General features: G+C 44.0%; 2 protein-coding genes across 3 annotated transcripts in view; one reads left to right on the forward strand and one right to left on the reverse strand.

Annotated features, from left to right (window-relative positions):
* LOC133548269 (protein FAM240C) lies at nucleotides 1–16,960 on the reverse strand. 2 transcript variants are annotated; one of them, XM_061893597.1, is made up of 3 exons: nucleotides 16,811–16,960; nucleotides 12,718–12,839; nucleotides 1–238 (listed from the first exon to the last, which is right to left on the reverse strand). In XM_061893597.1, exons 2-3 carry the CDS (start codon nucleotides 12,837–12,839, stop codon nucleotides 103–105), a joined length of 258 nt encoding a protein of 85 aa, XP_061749581.1. In that variant the 5' UTR covers nucleotides 16,811–16,960; the 3' UTR covers nucleotides 1–102. The 2 variants fall into 2 exon arrangements, with proteins under 2 accessions (XP_061749581.1, XP_061749573.1); XM_061893589.1 differs by lacking the exon at nucleotides 16,811–16,960 and adding an exon at nucleotides 12,992–13,120.
* The window catches only part of ercc6l (excision repair cross-complementation group 6-like), a 20,864-nt gene continuing 20,192 nt past the window's right edge, over nucleotides 16,721–17,392 (forward strand). Inside the window, exon 1 of the mRNA XM_061893604.1 lies at nucleotides 16,721–17,381. Coding sequence (XP_061749588.1) covers nucleotides 17,326–17,381 — 56 coding nt within the window. The 5' untranslated portion in view covers nucleotides 16,721–17,325. The remainder of the gene's footprint in view (nucleotides 17,382–17,392) is intronic.

Below are 17,392 nucleotides of genomic sequence, written 5' to 3' on the forward strand. Positions count from 1 at the left end.
TCCTGAGACGCTTTTATTGTGAAGGAGCACTTCTTGACCAGAGGCCAATGAGGAAATGGGAAGAGTTGTGGGAGGAACGCCGACGGCGGAACATTTCTTTAGTTAAAGCTTGATCTGGTGGACCAGAGGCTCCTTCAGGTCTTTCAGCTCCTTCAGGTCCTTCAGGTCATTCAGGTCCTTCAGGTCCTTCAGGTGCGTGTTGCGCTTCTCCAGGCGTGTTAGCCACTCCCCTCGCAGCCTGCCGCAGGAAGACAGTGTTTTGCATCTTTCCCATCATGCATTGTAATAGATTTAAGTGGGCGTATTTTGGGACTTTTCATGACGCGTGTACTGGTTTTTTTAATCGTATCCACAAAGTTCAGCGTTATGTGTGATCATGTATTTGTGTTAGGTGCATTTGTTTTGGCTTCATGACTAGGGAAGGTTGCCTGGCTCGGGTCATAGGAGTAAATGATGCGCTGTGTCCACTGCGAGCCACAATTCATGGTCATTGACCTGAATTACTCACGCCATCTTGTGCAAAATTGCAGCAATGAGGATGTCCGATATTTCAGATTAATTTGAGGACCCCCCATGTGTCAGATTCATGTTCATATCTAAATATATCATTAATATTGTTGGCTATTAAGATAATTTAACAGTTGGACTTTAACCTTGTTTACTTCCATGAGGACCTCTTTAAAGTTTTGTAATGAATCAGAAATATCAAGCAGCTAACATTAGCCAAACATGAATAAGTGTGGAGAGAGTGCTTTCCTTTTTCCCATCATACCTTGTTATACATTTTTATAGAATATATTTTTTATATATTCCATAAAAAAAAGTATGACCCCTGGACATGTTTTTTACTGGTATCCACAAAGTTCGGTGTTATGTTTGTGCATTTATGTAGACTTTTGGCGGGGGGTTTTCTCACCATGACTAGGGAAGGTTGTTTTGGAATGGATCGGATTTAAAGAGCTAAAGATGCGTTCAGGTGTGGTGGGACAGGACTTGAGTCTGTCAGGTGTTCACAAGTTCTGGTCTTCCGTATTAGCAACCTGAGCCCCCCCCCCCCCTCAGTCAGCTGTCCCCACCGTGTCCTCAGCAGATTGACTTCAAGCGCTGCGGATTATTCCATTTGTTCTGTCAGTGGCTGCTAATCCGGCGTGACGCGGGCGACAACGGCGAGACGCTGTAAATGTTCTCACGGCCTTGCGGATCAACGCCGCCGTTGGCGAGGCGACGAGCGACAGTCCGGGCGGGTGACCGCACTTCGGCCAGCTCCTGGAGGGGAAGTCCGGTGTGGACGCCACAGTCCACTGGACCGAGACCAAGTCGGACGCCAGGTCTCGTTGGAAGGACGCTAACTTTAGCGAGCTAGCGCATTGCCCTAAAAGGCGGTGCTAGCTGCTGTTTTCGTTGGAAATATGTCCCCCCCCCCATCAGTCATCACCTAGCAGGCGGTCGCTGCTACTCGAGAACGACACGGCATGACGGAGGATTAGTAATGGATATCGCTAGGATTAGCGAGGGGTGGATGGCGGAGGTGGCGCCGAGGTTAGCACGGGACGGAAAGGGCGCAGAGGGGTGGTCTTGTACGATAAACGAGCCGTGACTTAAATATGACATGCAGCTCTAAATCCATGTCAATAACCAAACTTGCTCCGAGAAAACCTTTTTTTGCTTCCTGGAAGGAACAGGAAGTAGCAGGAAGTGACCACAGTCAGTCAGGTAACACTTCCTGGTGGAAGGAACAGGAAGTAGCAGGAAGTGACCACAGTCAGTCAGGTAACACTTCCTGGTGGAAGGAACAGGAAGTAGCAGGAAGTGACCACAGTCAGTCAGGTAACACTTCTTGGTGGAAGTAGCAGGAAGTGACCACAGACAGTCAGGTAACACTTCCTGGTGGAAGGAACAGGAACTAGCAGGAAGTGACCGCAGTCAGTCAGGTAACACTTCCTGGTGGAAGGAACAGGAAGTAGCAGGAAGTGACCACAGTCAGTCAGGTAACACTTCCTGGTGGAAGGAACAGGAAGTAGCAGGAAGTGACCACAGTCAGTCAGGTAACACTTCCTGGTGGAAGGAACAGGAAGTAGCAGGAAGTGACCACAGTCAGTCAGGTAACACTTCCTGGTGGAAGGAACACGAAGTAGCAGGAAGTGACCACAGTCAGTCAGGTAACACTTCCTGGTGGAAGGAACAGGAAGTAGCAGGAAGTGACCACAGTCAGTCAGGTAACACTTCCTGGTGGAAGGAACAGGAAGTAGCAGGAAGTGACCGCAGTCAGTCGGGTAACACTTCCTGGTGGAAGGAGCAGGAAGTAGCAGGAAGTGACCACAGTCAGTCAGGTAACACTTCCTGGTGGAAGGAACAGGAAGTAGCAGGAAGTGACCACAGTCAGTCAGGTAACACTACCTGGTGGAAGGAACAGGAAGTAGCAGGAAGTGACCACAGTCAGTCAGGTAACACTTCCTGGTGGAAGGAACAGGAAGTGACCACAGTCAGTCAGGTAACACTTCCTGGTGGAAGGAACAGGAAGTAGCAGGAAGTGACCACAGTCAGTCAGGTAACACTTCCTGGTGGAAGGAACAGGAAGTAGCAGGAAGTGACCACAGTCAGTCAGGTAACACTTCCTGGTGGAAGGAACAGGAAGTAGCAGCAAGTGACCACAGTCAGTCAGGTAACACTTCCTGGTGGAAGGAACAGGAAGTGACCACAGTCAGTCAGGTAACACTTCCTGGTGGAAGGAACAGGAAGTGACCACAGTCAGTCAGGTAACACTTCCTGGTGGAAGGAACAGGAAGTGACCACAGTCAGTCAGGTAACACTTCCTGGTGGAAGGAACAGGAAGTAGCAGGAAGTGACCACAGTCAGTCAGGTAACACTTCCTGGTGGAGGGAACAGGAAGTAGCAGGAAGTGACCACAGTCAGTCAGGTAACACTTCTTGGTGGAAGTAGCAGGAAGTGACCACAGACAGTCAGGTAACACTTCCTGGTGGAAGGAACAGGAAGTAGCAGGAAGTGACCACAGTCAGTCAGGTAACACTTCCTGGTGGAAGGAACAGGAAGTAGCAGGAAGTGACCACAGTCAGTCAGGTAACACTTCCTGGTGGAAGGAACAGGAAGTAGCAGGAAGTGACCACAGTCAGTCAGGTAACACTTCCTGGTGGAAGGAACAGGAAGTAGCAGGAAGTGACCACAGTCAGTCGGGTAACACTTCCTGGTGGAAGGAACAGGAAGTAGCAGGAAGTGACCACAGTCAGTCAGATAACACTTCCTGGTGGAAGGAACAGGAAGTAGCAGGAAGTGACCACAGACAGTCAGGTAACACTTCCTGGTGGAAGGAACAGGAAGTAGCAGGAAGTGACCACAGACAGTCAGGTAACACTTCCTGGTGGAAGGAACAGGAAGTAGCAGGAAGTGACCACAGTCAGTCAGGTGACACTTCCTGGTGGAAGGAACAGGAAGTAGCAGGAAGTGACCACAGACAGTCAGGTAACACTTCCTGGTGGAAGGAACAGGAACTAGCAGGAAGTGACCGCAGTCAGTCAGGTAACACTTCCTGGTGGAAGGAACAGGAAGTAGCAGGAAGTGACCACAGTCAGTCAGGTAACACTTCCTGGTGGAAGGAACAGGAAGTAGCAGGAAGTGACCACAGTCAGTCAGGTAACACTTCCTGGTGGAAGGAACAGGAAGTAGCAGGAAGTGACCACAGTCAGTCAGGTAACACTTCCTGGTGGAAGGAACACGAAGTAGCAGGAAGTGACCACAGTCAGTCAGGTAACACTTCCTGGTGGAAGGAACAGGAAGTAGCAGGAAGTGACCACAGTCAGTCAGGTAACACTTCCTGGTGGAAGGAACAGGAAGTAGCAGGAAGTGACCGCAGTCAGTCGGGTAACACTTCCTGGTGGAAGGAGCAGGAAGTAGCAGGAAGTGACCACAGTCAGTCAGGTAACACTTCCTGGTGGAAGGAACAGGAAGTAGCAGGAAGTGACCACAGTCAGTCAGGTAACACTACCTGGTGGAAGGAACAGGAAGTAGCAGGAAGTGACCACAGTCAGTCAGGTAACACTTCCTGGTGGAAGGAACAGGAAGTGACCACAGTCAGTCAGGTAACACTTCCTGGTGGAAGGAACAGGAAGTAGCAGGAAGTGACCACAGTCAGTCAGGTAACACTTCCTGGTGGAAGGAACAGGAAGTAGCAGGAAGTGACCACAGTCAGTCAGGTAACACTTCCTGGTGGAAGGAACAGGAAGTAGCAGCAAGTGACCACAGTCAGTCAGGTAACACTTCCTGGTGGAAGGAACAGGAAGTGACCACAGTCAGTCAGGTAACACTTCCTGGTGGAAGGAACAGGAAGTGACCACAGTCAGTCAGGTAACACTTCCTGGTGGAAGGAACAGGAAGTGACCACAGTCAGTCAGGTAACACTTCCTGGTGGAAGGAACAGGAAGTAGCAGGAAGTGACCACAGTCAGTCAGGTAACACTTCCTGGTGGAGGGAACAGGAAGTAGCAGGAAGTGACCACAGTCAGTCAGGTAACACTTCTTGGTGGAAGTAGCAGGAAGTGACCACAGACAGTCAGGTAACACTTCCTGGTGGAAGGAACAGGAAGTAGCAGGAAGTGACCACAGTCAGTCAGGTAACACTTCCTGGTGGAAGGAACAGGAAGTAGCAGGAAGTGACCACAGTCAGTCAGGTAACACTTCCTGGTGGAAGGAACAGGAAGTAGCAGGAAGTGACCACAGTCAGTCAGGTAACACTTCCTGGTGGAAGGAACAGGAAGTAGCAGGAAGTGACCACAGTCAGTCGGGTAACACTTCCTGGTGGAAGGAACAGGAAGTAGCAGGAAGTGACCACAGTCAGTCAGATAACACTTCCTGGTGGAAGGAACAGGAAGTAGCAGGAAGTGACCACAGACAGTCAGGTAACACTTCCTGGTGGAAGGAACAGGAAGTAGCAGGAAGTGACCACAGACAGTCAGGTAACACTTCCTGGTGGAAGGAACAGGAAGTAGCAGGAAGTGACCACAGTCAGTCAGGTGACACTTCCTGGTGGAAGGAACAGGAAGTAGCAGGAAGTGACCACAGACAGTCAGGTAACACTTCCTGGTGGAAGGAACAGGAAGTAGCAGGAAGTGACCACAGACAGTCAGGTAACACTTCCTGGTGGAAGGAACAGGAAGTAGCAGGAAGTGACCACAGTCAGTCAGGTAACACTTCCTGGTGGAAGGAACAGGAAGTAGCAGGAAGTGACCGCAGTCAGTCGGGTAACACTTCCTGGTGGAAGGAGCAGGAAGTAGCAGGAAGTGACCACAGTCAGTCAGGTAACACTTCCTGGTGGAAGGAACAGGAAGTAGCAGGAAGTGACCACAGTCAGTCAGGTAACACTACCTGGTGGAAGGAACAGGAAGTAGCAGGAAGTGACCACAGTCAGTCAGGTAACACTTCCTGGTGGAAGGAACAGGAAGTGACCACAGTCAGTCAGGTAACACTTCCTGGTGGAAGGAACAGGAAGTAGCAGGAAGTGACCACAGTCAGTCAGGTAACACTTCCTGGTGGAAGGAACAGGAAGTAGCAGGAAGTGACCACAGTCAGTCAGGTAACACTTCCTGGTGGAAGGAACAGGAAGTAGCAGCAAGTGACCACAGTCAGTCAGGTAACACTTCCTGGTGGAAGGAACAGGAAGTGACCACAGTCAGTCAGGTAACACTTCCTGGTGGAAGGAACAGGAAGTGACCACAGTCAGTCAGGTAACACTTCCTGGTGGAAGGAACAGGAAGTGACCACAGTCAGTCAGGTAACACTTCCTGGTGGAAGGAACAGGAAGTAGCAGGAAGTGACCACAGTCAGTCAGGTAACACTTCCTGGTGGAGGGAACAGGAAGTAGCAGGAAGTGACCACAGTCAGTCAGGTAACACTTCTTGGTGGAAGTAGCAGGAAGTGACCACAGACAGTCAGGTAACACTTCCTGGTGGAAGGAACAGGAAGTAGCAGGAAGTGACCACAGTCAGTCAGGTAACACTTCCTGGTGGAAGGAACAGGAAGTAGCAGGAAGTGACCACAGTCAGTCAGGTAACACTTCCTGGTGGAAGGAACAGGAAGTAGCAGGAAGTGACCACAGTCAGTCAGGTAACACTTCCTGGTGGAAGGAACAGGAAGTAGCAGGAAGTGACCACAGTCAGTCGGGTAACACTTCCTGGTGGAAGGAACAGGAAGTAGCAGGAAGTGACCACAGTCAGTCAGATAACACTTCCTGGTGGAAGGAACAGGAAGTAGCAGGAAGTGACCACAGACAGTCAGGTAACACTTCCTGGTGGAAGGAACAGGAAGTAGCAGGAAGTGACCACAGACAGTCAGGTAACACTTCCTGGTGGAAGGAACAGGAAGTAGCAGGAAGTGACCACAGTCAGTCAGGTGACACTTCCTGGTGGAAGGAACAGGAAGTAGCAGGAAGTGACCACAGACAGTCAGGTAACACTTCCTGGTGGAAGGAACAGGAAGTAGCAGGAAGTGACCACAGACAGTCAGGTAACACTTCCTGGTGGAAGGAACAGGAAGTAGCAGGAAGTGACCACAGACAGTCAGGTAACACTTCCTGCTGGAAGGAACAGGAAGTAGCAGGAAGTGACCACAGACAGTCAATTCTGGCAACTGAGCTGTCAGTGAGAAAAAATGTTTTATGTTTTTCCATGTACAGTAATACACTGTAAAAACAACAGATTTTACGTTTAAAAAATTTTTTTACAATAACAATTTGCTGTAAAAAAAACAGCAAATTTTAAGGTAAAATCCTGGCGACTGAGATGCCAGTGAGAAAAAACTTTTTTCCATTTACAGTAATACATCGTAAAAACAGATTTTACGCAAAAACATTTTTGACAGTAAAAATTTGCCGTACAAAACAGCACATTTTACGGTAAAATCTTGGCGACTGAGATGCCAGTATTTTAGGGTAAAATTTATGGTAGTTTTTACAACATTTTACTGTAAATGAAAAAAAACAGTACCACTTTTTTGATGCTAAAATTCTGGCAACTGAGCAGCCAATAAAAATAAAACTGGTACAGTTTTTACATTTACAATAATAAAACATAAAAACAGGCATATATTTTACATTGACTACATTTTTTTTTTACAGTGAAAAGTGCCATTTACAGTAATATCCATCCATCCATTTTCTGTGTGCTCACCCTTTAGAGCACTGCTGTCACTTTTCTGGCACTAAAGCTTGATTCATTTCATTTTCCTGAAGGAACTCTTCTGAAGGAATCAATAAAGTACTATCTATCTATCTATCTATCTATCTATCTATCTATCTATCTACACGTTCACACTATTTTCTTCCACTTTATGAAACATTTCTGAGATATTCCTTGATCTTTCTGAGCTTATTGTTACTCGTTCCATGTGATTGTACTCCTTTATTATTCTTGATTATATTTACATTTGAAATCCACATTTTTACATTCAATATATATCTCTCCTCATCCTTATTTTCCGTGAGTCTTTAAAAAAATATTAGTTATATCGCGATACAGTTTTACGAAGGAGAACCAATCAGATGCCTTTCCTTGTGAGATGAGGAAGTTGGATTCCTCACCGCCAAAACCAAATTGTGTGGCTTCAACATGTTGATGCAATGCGCACACCTGGGAGAAAGTGGGGAGGACACTTTTTATTTTTCGCGCCATTCGATGCCATCAGCAGGCCAGTCTTTGATCGGGACATCGACACAACTATGTCTCAATCTTTGGGAACCACAGGGTAACGATTTGATTCGGAATGGATTCTCGATTCACAACCAAAACTGTTTTATTAGCATTGGGTGCCATGATTAACTACATTCCTCCATAAAACACATAAACACCTCTGATACATTTATATATTACTTAAAAGAAAACTAAAATGATATCCAAACATTTACTAAAGTGGCTGGACCGGACAGAGTTTCATCTGTTATTCTTTAATCAATTAAGAATTGTTTCACAAAAAAATTCCCAATTAATTCGAAAATATATATATTTGTTACACCTCTAGCATTTGCTGCTTCTGGTTCTCCCGAACGCACAAACAAATTCTGATGAAGACATGCATGATAACTGTGTTTCAAAACAAACACACACCTGCTTTGACAGCAAAGAAAAACAGAACAAGTTGTATTAATTGGTGTTAAAATGACCAACTCATCATTCCTCACCATATTATTGTCCTACTTTTGTTAAACAAATACTTTGCAGATAGTCTAAAAAAAAGGTGCTAAGATTGAATTGACTAACATGTTGTGTCATTTCGTTGACTAAACCTAAAACATTTTAGAGCACTAAATTGAAAATACATTTTCGGCAAAGGACTACAAAAGCTGAATTAAAAACTGCTGACAAAATGGACGCTGGTTTCCGGAAGTAAATATGCCCGAGACGTTGATACAAGGTTGATTATACGGACATGTCCTTTACAAGTAACTTTCACACACGCTTGCAAAGTACTTGTAAATTGTTGATTATATGGACATGTCCTTTAAAAGTAACTTTCACACAAGATTGCAAAGTAGTTGTAAATTGTTGATTATATGGACATGTCCTTTACAAGTAACTTTCACACAAACTTGCAAAGTAGTTGTAAATTGTTGATTATATGGACATGTCCTTTACAAGTAACTTTCACACAAGATTGCAAAGTAGTTGTAAATTGTTGATTATATGGACATGTCCTTTACAAGTAACTTTTACACACGCTTGCAAAGTAGTTGTAAATTGTTGATTATATGGACATGTCCTTTAAAAGTAACTTTCACACAAACTTGCAAAGTAGTTGTTAATTGTTGATTATACGGACATGTCCTTTACAAGTAACTTTCACACAGACTTGCAAAGTAGTTGTAAATTGTTGATTATACGGACATGTCCTTTACAAGTAACTTTTACACACGCTTGCAAAGTAGGTGTAAATTGTTGATTATATGGACATGTCCTTTACAAGTAACTTTCACACACGCTTGCAAAGTAGTTGTAAATTGTTGATTATATGGACATGTCCTTTACAAGTAACTTTCACACAAACTTGCAAAGTAGTTGTAAATTGTTGATTATATGGACATGTCCTTTACAAGTAACTTTCACACACGCTTGCAAAGTAGTTGTTAATTGTTGATTATATGGACATGTCCTTTACAAGTAACTTTCACACAAACTTGCAAAGTAGTTGTAAATTGTTGATTATATGGACATGTCCTTTACAAGTAACTTTCACACATGGTTGCAAAGTAGTTGTAAATTGTTGATTATATGGACATGTCCTTTACAAGTAACTTTCACACAAACTTGCAAAGTAGTTGTTAATTGTTATTCTCGCAATTGTTGGATATGACTTTAAACCACAACCAAACATGCATGACTATAGCTCTTGTCTCAAAGTAGGTGTACTGTCCCCACCTGTCACATCACACCCTGACTTATTTTTGGACTTTTTTGCTGTTTTTTTACTTCTTGTCTTGCGCTCCTAATTTGGTGTATTTTTTATTTTTTTGGGTATTTTCTTGTAGCAGTTTCATGTCTTCCTTTGGGCGATATTTCCCACATCTAATTTGTTTTAGCGATCAAGAATATTTCAGTTGTTTTTATCCTTCTTTGTGGGGACATTGTTGATCGTCTTGTTATGTTCGGATGTACTTTGTGGACGCCATCTTTGCTCCACAGTAAGTCTTTGCTGTCGTCCAGCATTCTGTTTTTGTTTATTTTGCAGCCAGTTCAGTTTTAGTTTTGTTCTGCATAGCCTTCCCTAAGCTTCAATGGCTTTTCTTAGGGTCACTCACCTTTTTCTGGTTTAAACATTAGATGTTCTGATCCGCCGCCCGGATCATATATATGGTTTTGGTTTTTTGAGTCCTTTTGTGTTTGTTCGATCGTTTTGGACTCTTCCTGTTCTTAGTTGTTACACTTCCTTATTTATTTTGTCTCCAAGGTTTCTGATTTGTTCCACCAGCTCTTGTTTCTGACGCGCACCTGTGTTTTGATTATTGCTTCAGTATTTAAGCCTGCCTTCGACCTCAGTTCTGTCTGGTTTGTTTGTTTTCTGTATGCAACACTCAGGTTGGCATTTATAAGTCTTTGTACCGATTGCTAAGTCTCGCCTTAGCTTCACACGTCTATTTCGGACTCTTGGACTCGATGCTAGTTAGCATTAGCTTCTCGTGCGTTTGGCACGCCTTTTCTTTTGCCTTTCGTACCAGTGTTCTTTAATTTTTGTATATTAAATCAAGTCTTACCTGCAATTCCTCCCTGTCTTGGTCCTTGTGCATCTTGGGGTGACTTAACACGCAACACAATGCGCTTCCAACGCAACATTAGACAGCTTTTTAAGTTGTGCGGACGCTATCCTTCATTGTGGGGAGATTGTTGATCGTCTTGTCATGTTCGGATGTACATTGTGGACGCCATCTTTGCTCCACAGTAAGTCTTTGCTGTCGTCCAGCATTCTGTTTTTGTGGAATTTGCAGCCAGTTCAGTTTTAGTTTTGTTCTGCATAGCCTTCTCTAAGCTTCAATGGCTTTTCTTAGGGTCACTCACCTTTTGTGTATTTTTGGTTTAAACATTAGATGTTCTGATCCGCCGCCCGGATCATATATATGGTTTTGGTTTTTTGAGTCCTTTTGTGTTTGTTCGATCGTTTTGGACTCTTCCTGTTCTTAGTTGTTACACTTCCTTATTTATTTTGTCTCCCAGGTTTCTGATTTGTTCCACCTGCTCTTGTTTCTGACGCACACCTGTGCTTTGATTATTGCTTTAGTATTTAAGCCTGCCTTCGACCTCAGTTCTGTCTGGTTTGTTTGTTTGCTGTATGCAACACTCAGGTTGGCATTTATAAGTCTTTGTACCGATTGCTAAGTCTCGCCTTAGCTTCGCACGTCTATTTCAGACTCTTGGACTCGATGCTAGTTAGCATTAGCTTCTCGTACGTTTGGCACGCCTTTTCTTTTGCCTTTCGTACCAGTGTTCTTTTATTTTTGTATATTAAATCAAGTCTTACCTGCAATTCCTCCCTGTCTTGGTCCTCGTGCATCTTGGGGTGACTTAACACGCAACACAATGCGCTTCCAACGCAACATTAGACAGCTTTTTAAGTTGTGCGGACGCTATCCTTCATTGTGGGGAGATTGTTGATCGTCTTGTTATGTTCGGATGTACATTGTGGACGCTGTCTTGGCTCCACAGTAAGTCTTTGCTGTCGTCCAGCATTCTGTTTTTGTTTATTTTGCAGCCAGTTCAGTTTTAGTTTTGTTCTGCATAGCCTTCCCTAAGCTTCAATGGCTTTTCTTAGAGTCACTCACCTTTTGTGTATTTTTGGTTTAAACATTAGATGTTCTGATCCGCCGCCCGGATCATATATATGGTTTTGGTTTTTTGAGTCCTTTTGTGTTTGTCCGATCATTTTGGACTCTTCCTGTTCTTAGTTGTTACACTTCCTTATTTATTTTGTCTCCAATGTTTCTGATTTGTTCCTCCTGCTCTTGTTTCTGACGCGCACCTGTGTTTTGATTATTGCTTCAGTATTTAAGCCTGCCTTCGACCTCAGTTCTGTCTGGTTTGTTTGTTTGCTGTATGCAACACTCAGGTTGGCATTTATAAGTCTTTGTACCGATTGCTAAGTCTCGCCTTAGCTTCGCACGTCTATTTCGGACTCTTGGACTCGATGCTAGTTAGCATTAGCTTCTCGTGCATTTGGCACGCCTTTTCTTTTGCCTTTTGTACCAGTGTTCTTTTATTTTTGTATATTAAATCAAGTCTTACCTGCAGTTCCTCCCTGTCTTGGTCCTTGTGCATCTTGGGGTGACGCCAACCTTCCTTGTGGGGACATTGTTGATTGTCTTGTCATGTTCGGATGTACATTGTGGATGCTGTCTTGGCTCCACAGTAAGTTTTTGCTGTCGTCCAGCATTCTGTTTTTGTGGAATTTGTAGCCAGTTCAGTTATAGTTTCCTTCTGCATAGCCTTCCTTAAGCTTCAATGGCTTTTCTTAAGGGCACTCACCTTTTGTGTATTTTTGGTTTAAGCTGCATTTACAATGCAATTAGCTACCGGCTGCCACCTACTGATATGGAGGAGTATTACACGGTTACGCTGCCGAGCTCTTCGACAGCACCGACACTCGACCACAACAACACATCCTTTGCAGACTAGAATTACTGGTTTGCAAAAAAACATTTGGAACCCAATTAGGTGGAAGAACACTGCTGTAGAGTATTGGTTAGAAAAGGACCAAATTTCAATGTCCAATGAACGTTAGAATCTGACATTGATTAAACGCCATCAAAAAGCATGTTGTTCCGTCAGGTTTGAGTTGACCGAATAACCAAATATCTTTGGTCTAATCAACGTTTAGAACCCAACTTTGATAGATAGAACATTGGTTGAAAAATGAGCAAATTTCAATGTCCGATCAACGTCACAAGCTGACATTGATTACATTTTGTCAAAAAGCATGTAGTTTCAATGTTATGTTTGAGTTGCTCAGTGTCAGAACCTAATTCAACAAGTTCTCAACCTTGTTTTAATGTCTTGTGGCTGCTGGGTTGGGTCGGACTTGAAAAATTGGGAAATGCACCGTTCAGATTGAAATACTGAGATAGGACGCAGGTCAGCTAACATAAAGATCAGTGCGAGCAAGACCCTAAGGACATGTGTGACGCATGTGTGTGTGTGTGTGTGTGTAGCCTGGTTTTAGGGTGGGTGCTGACTTGTGGAGGGCGCTGGCGTTCCTCCTCTGCTCCTCGCCGGTGGCGTGCTGGTCATGGACATGGATCCAGTTCTCCCAGAAGGTCTTGATGTGTTGCCTGTCGTGGATCAGTGCGAGACTCATCTGGAGGGTCGAGGTGGAGCAGAAAGAACGCGGGTTCAGACATGATAGGACGCCCCGTCAAAACAATTTCACTTTTTTTTTCATCATCCATTTCAACATTTGGAGCATCCCTGATAAAAATAAGAAATGTCGAATTATATTCAATCACCAACCTTTCTTTAGAGCTTCGACTGGATGTCCGTCAGGGTCGTGCAGTCGATCAGACTGAGTGTGTGTGTGTGTGTTTTAACAGTTGCACTGAAACCAAGCTGGTCATGTGATCTTTATTTCTGATGATGCCTTGTCAGTTCTTACTCTATGTGTGTGTGTGTGTGTGTGTGTGTGTGTGTTTTTGTATTTCTATCCTTCTTGAGACATCAACAAGGAAAAGTAGCTTCCATATGAGGACTGATAAACAAGATAGGACATAAATCATGGTCCCAATAAGGAAAACCCTTGCATTTACTAGACAGCCAAATATGAGAGTCTGTGAACATTGCTCCAAAGTCATGTTTGTGTTGTTGATTTAATGTGCATACAAAAGTAAACAATGACAGGTGCAAAGGCGGCAATATATGATCAAACAAGATGGCAGCTAGAGAAGGACTTCCCTTTCCATCCCCACCAGGTGAACAGCGGATTTAACGAGCATGTGAGCATAGGATGAAGAAATACACCACGCTACTAAGACTAATAGAGGCCATTAACAGTTAGCTTCTACAGCAAAAGGGGGGCACAGGGGCCGTCTGTGGTCCCTGACTCCTTTGACATCCGCAGCAAGCACAACATGAGGGTGGTCCCACAAAGGAGGGACTTTTCAAATTGACTGTGTGCCGCTTTTTAAAAGTGCCCCCCCCTCTGGTCAACATGGTCAACATATGAAATAACAAGTGTTTGTAAAAATGTGAAGTGCTCCCCCCTCTGGCCAACATATGAAATAAGGGTGTATAGGAAATTGAAATGCGCCACCTACGGCCAAAATGTATTTAAAAAATAAATCATCAATCAATGATCATGAGTGTCTCAAAGGGCTGCACAAGCCACAAAGACATCCTGGGCTTAGATCCCACATCAGGGCAAGGAAAAACTCAACCCAATGGGATATCAGGGCAAGGAAAAACTCAACCCAATGGGATAACAATGAGAAACCTTGGAGGGGGCTGCAGATATACCCCCTCACTCCCCCAAGGAGAGGGAGGCAGAGCAGAAAATGTACAGCAGATCAACTGGTCTAAAAGGGAGGTCTATTTAAAGGCTAGAATATACAAATGAGTTTTAAATGCTTCTACTGAGGTAGCATATATATATATATATATATATATATATATATTTCCCCCCCCCCCAAGATGGCGCGCTGTAGTGGCTGCTGTTGGCAGGAGCTCTGTGCTCTTGTTTTCATGTGTTATTATACATATATATATTTTTTTGCCTTTCGGTCCGGAACCCTATGGGAATGTGAACTTTTGTAACTTTTGCGGTGCTTTTTTTGTGGACTTCTGGATCTGCCTCCCGGGAGCCTTTTGGCCATGGAGACCAGCTGCTGGGTCTCTGCCACACCAGAGTCAGTTTGGAGGGACTGGATGAGATGCAGATGAAGAGACAGGACTGTGGAGCTGGTACTGAGCGCTGCGAGGGACAAACTTCAGTGTCTCGGCTGAATGAGCAGGTATCGGACACCTCAGTCTTCTTGGACACATCCTCGCTCATCCATGCGGACTGGACACTGGCTGAGAGTTGGTTAGCAACCGAGAGTGGTTGCTTTGTTGGGTCTGCTCCTGTCTCTGGCCATGCTCCCTCCACCCCAGCAGACGACGGCATGGAACACCGCAGAGGCCACCACAGTGGATGTGTTTCTTTTACTTTTATTTCATGTATGTATGTAGAAGTGGCTGCTTGCATCAGCTATGCTACTTTAATATCTTTAATGTCCTTTGATGTTTCCCTCTTTCACACATGTAAGAGGGATGTGTACTATGGCTATGAGTTGTTTTTTTCCCTTGGCCTCAGTCTGGACCCCCTCTCCAGGGGCCGATTTTTTTATTTTATTTTTTTCTCTCATTCATTTTCCTGAAAGAACTCTCCTGAAGGAATAAATAAAGTACTATCTATCTATCCAATATATATATATACACACACACACATATATATATATGTATATTTATGTAACCGGTGGTATTTTCCTCTGCGTTGTGTGTGATTTATGGAACACGACCGACACCAAGGGTTTCTCAGCTGCACTTTACTGATAATACAGAATACAATTGTCATCAAAAACTTTCTGCCATGGTCGAGCCCCTACACAAATATAATAATGAACAATTAATGAATTGAAGTTCTTATCAGGACAAAACATTTTCTGTCGTCACATGGACGCCTACCTCTCCCGTTATCGTAGACAAAAAGGGAAGTTGGAAGGCGTCTCCAACGCATATAAAAAGACAGGTGTCACAGTAATTATTGTAGTAGGAGGGACAACGAGACAATGGTTCCACATCGACAAAACATCAAACAATATTAAACAACACGATGCAATTGAACCTGTTACACACACACACACACACACATATTATATATATATATATAGATAGATAGATAGTACTTTATTGATTCCTTCAGGAAAATTAAAATTCCAGCAGCAGTGTACAGAGTTGAGATCAATTTAAATAAAAGTAAAAAGTAAATAATGGGGGTTTAAATGGAAACAAAAAAGAGAAATAATACAATGAGAATAAAAACAAAAAAGCAACAATGGGAATAACAATATAACAATAAAATAAGAATATAACAAGACAAAGTAGGCAGTAGTGACCATGTTATGAAAACGTATTGCACTGTTATTGTTTTGCATCCCCTGCCATCCTAGTACCCCCCGCCCCAGAGAGGAGTTGTACAGTCTAATGGCGTGTGGGACAAAGGAGTTTTTGAGTCTATTAGTCCTGCACTTGGGATGAAGCAGTCTAGAACTGAACAGGCTCCTCTGGCTACTGATAACGCTATGCAGAGGGTGACTGGCATCATCCAGGATGCTATATATATATATATATATATATATATATATATATACATATATATATATATATACATATATATATGTAACAGGGTCAATTGCATCTTGTAAATAATGTATTTCCTAATGTTTTATTGTTATAATTAAATACCTGAATATTGTTTGTAGAACAAGATGCAATGGACCCTGTTACATACAGAGAGAGAGAGAGACAGAGAGAGAGAGAGAGAGAGAGAGAGAGACATACTGTAATCCATCCATTTTCTACCGCTTATTCCCTATCTCAGCTACAATCGGGCGGAAGGCAGGGTACACCCTGGACAAGTCGCCACCTCATCGCAGGGCCAACACAGATAGACAACATTCACACTCACATTCACACACTAGGGCCAATTTAGTGTTGCCAATCAACCTATCCCCAGGTGCATGTCTTTGGAAGTGGGAGGAAGCCGGAGTACCCGGAGGGAACCCACGCAGTCACGGGGAGAACATGCAAACTCCACACAGAAAGATCCCGAGCCTGGATTTGAACCCAGGACTGCAGGAACTTCGTATTGTGAGGCAGACGCACTAACCCCTCTACCACCGTGAAGCATACTGTAATAACAAAGTAAATAATGAAGATTAAAAACAATTACAAACACAACAAAAAAACTCGCTAAAAGGCTTACCTTTTTTATATTTGCATAGTAAATAATATATATATATATATGTATATATGATTTTTCTCGGGTCCCAAGAAGGTGAGAAATACAATAATGTGTGTGTGTGTGACATGGCTACTACAAGACATAAAGACATTCTGAGCTGCTTCTATAATTATGTCATCAACCTTAAGACATTTGATGAGACGTGCTGTGTGGACACTTTGATAAAAGGAAGTGACGTCACGGCGGAGAAATGAGCACAAGACCACCTAATGAGACAGACAACATAGTAGCATTGCTTTCAAACGTTTATATGACAACAGGGCTTTTATATCCACCTCGGCTTGTAATGCAGCTCCGGCGTCACCCACCAAGATCCAAACTTCATCTCTTTCAAAAGTATTTCTGCAAGCCAAGTAGTGTTTTTTGTTGTTGTTTTGCTTCACGTCAGCAAAACATGTTGGCGGGCTAACAGCTGCCAGGGCAACTTCCGGATTCCAGAAGGCGTTTGGCGGTTAAAAACACGAAAGCGCAACTTCCGTGTTGTTGGGCAGCGACTTATTTCATTGGCTGCGCTATGTTAAACGCCCCGCCTTCTTCGAGCATCCTTCTCTCCGATTGGACAACGTCCACATAGCAACGTCACCACGTCGTCAAACGCATTTTGGCGGGACGAGCTGTGTGAGCTTCCCAACGTCACGCGGCCGACGTCGACGCGTGTTGTCCATCCAGCCTCCCATTTTCTACCGCTTGTCCCCGGGGGTGCTGGAGCCTATCTCCGCTGCATTCGGGCGGTTAAACTACTCCATTTGGCGGACGTGGTGTGGTCCCGGCCCCAGACAACAGTCCCAAGATGGACGAGGGCCACTTAAACGGCGACGTGGAGGCCATTGAGAAGAAGATGGACAAGTAAGTCGTTA

This window comes from Nerophis ophidion, linkage group LG01 (assembly GCF_033978795.1).
Source record: "Nerophis ophidion isolate RoL-2023_Sa linkage group LG01, RoL_Noph_v1.0, whole genome shotgun sequence".
NCBI lineage: Eukaryota > Metazoa > Chordata > Actinopteri > Syngnathiformes > Syngnathidae > Nerophis > Nerophis ophidion.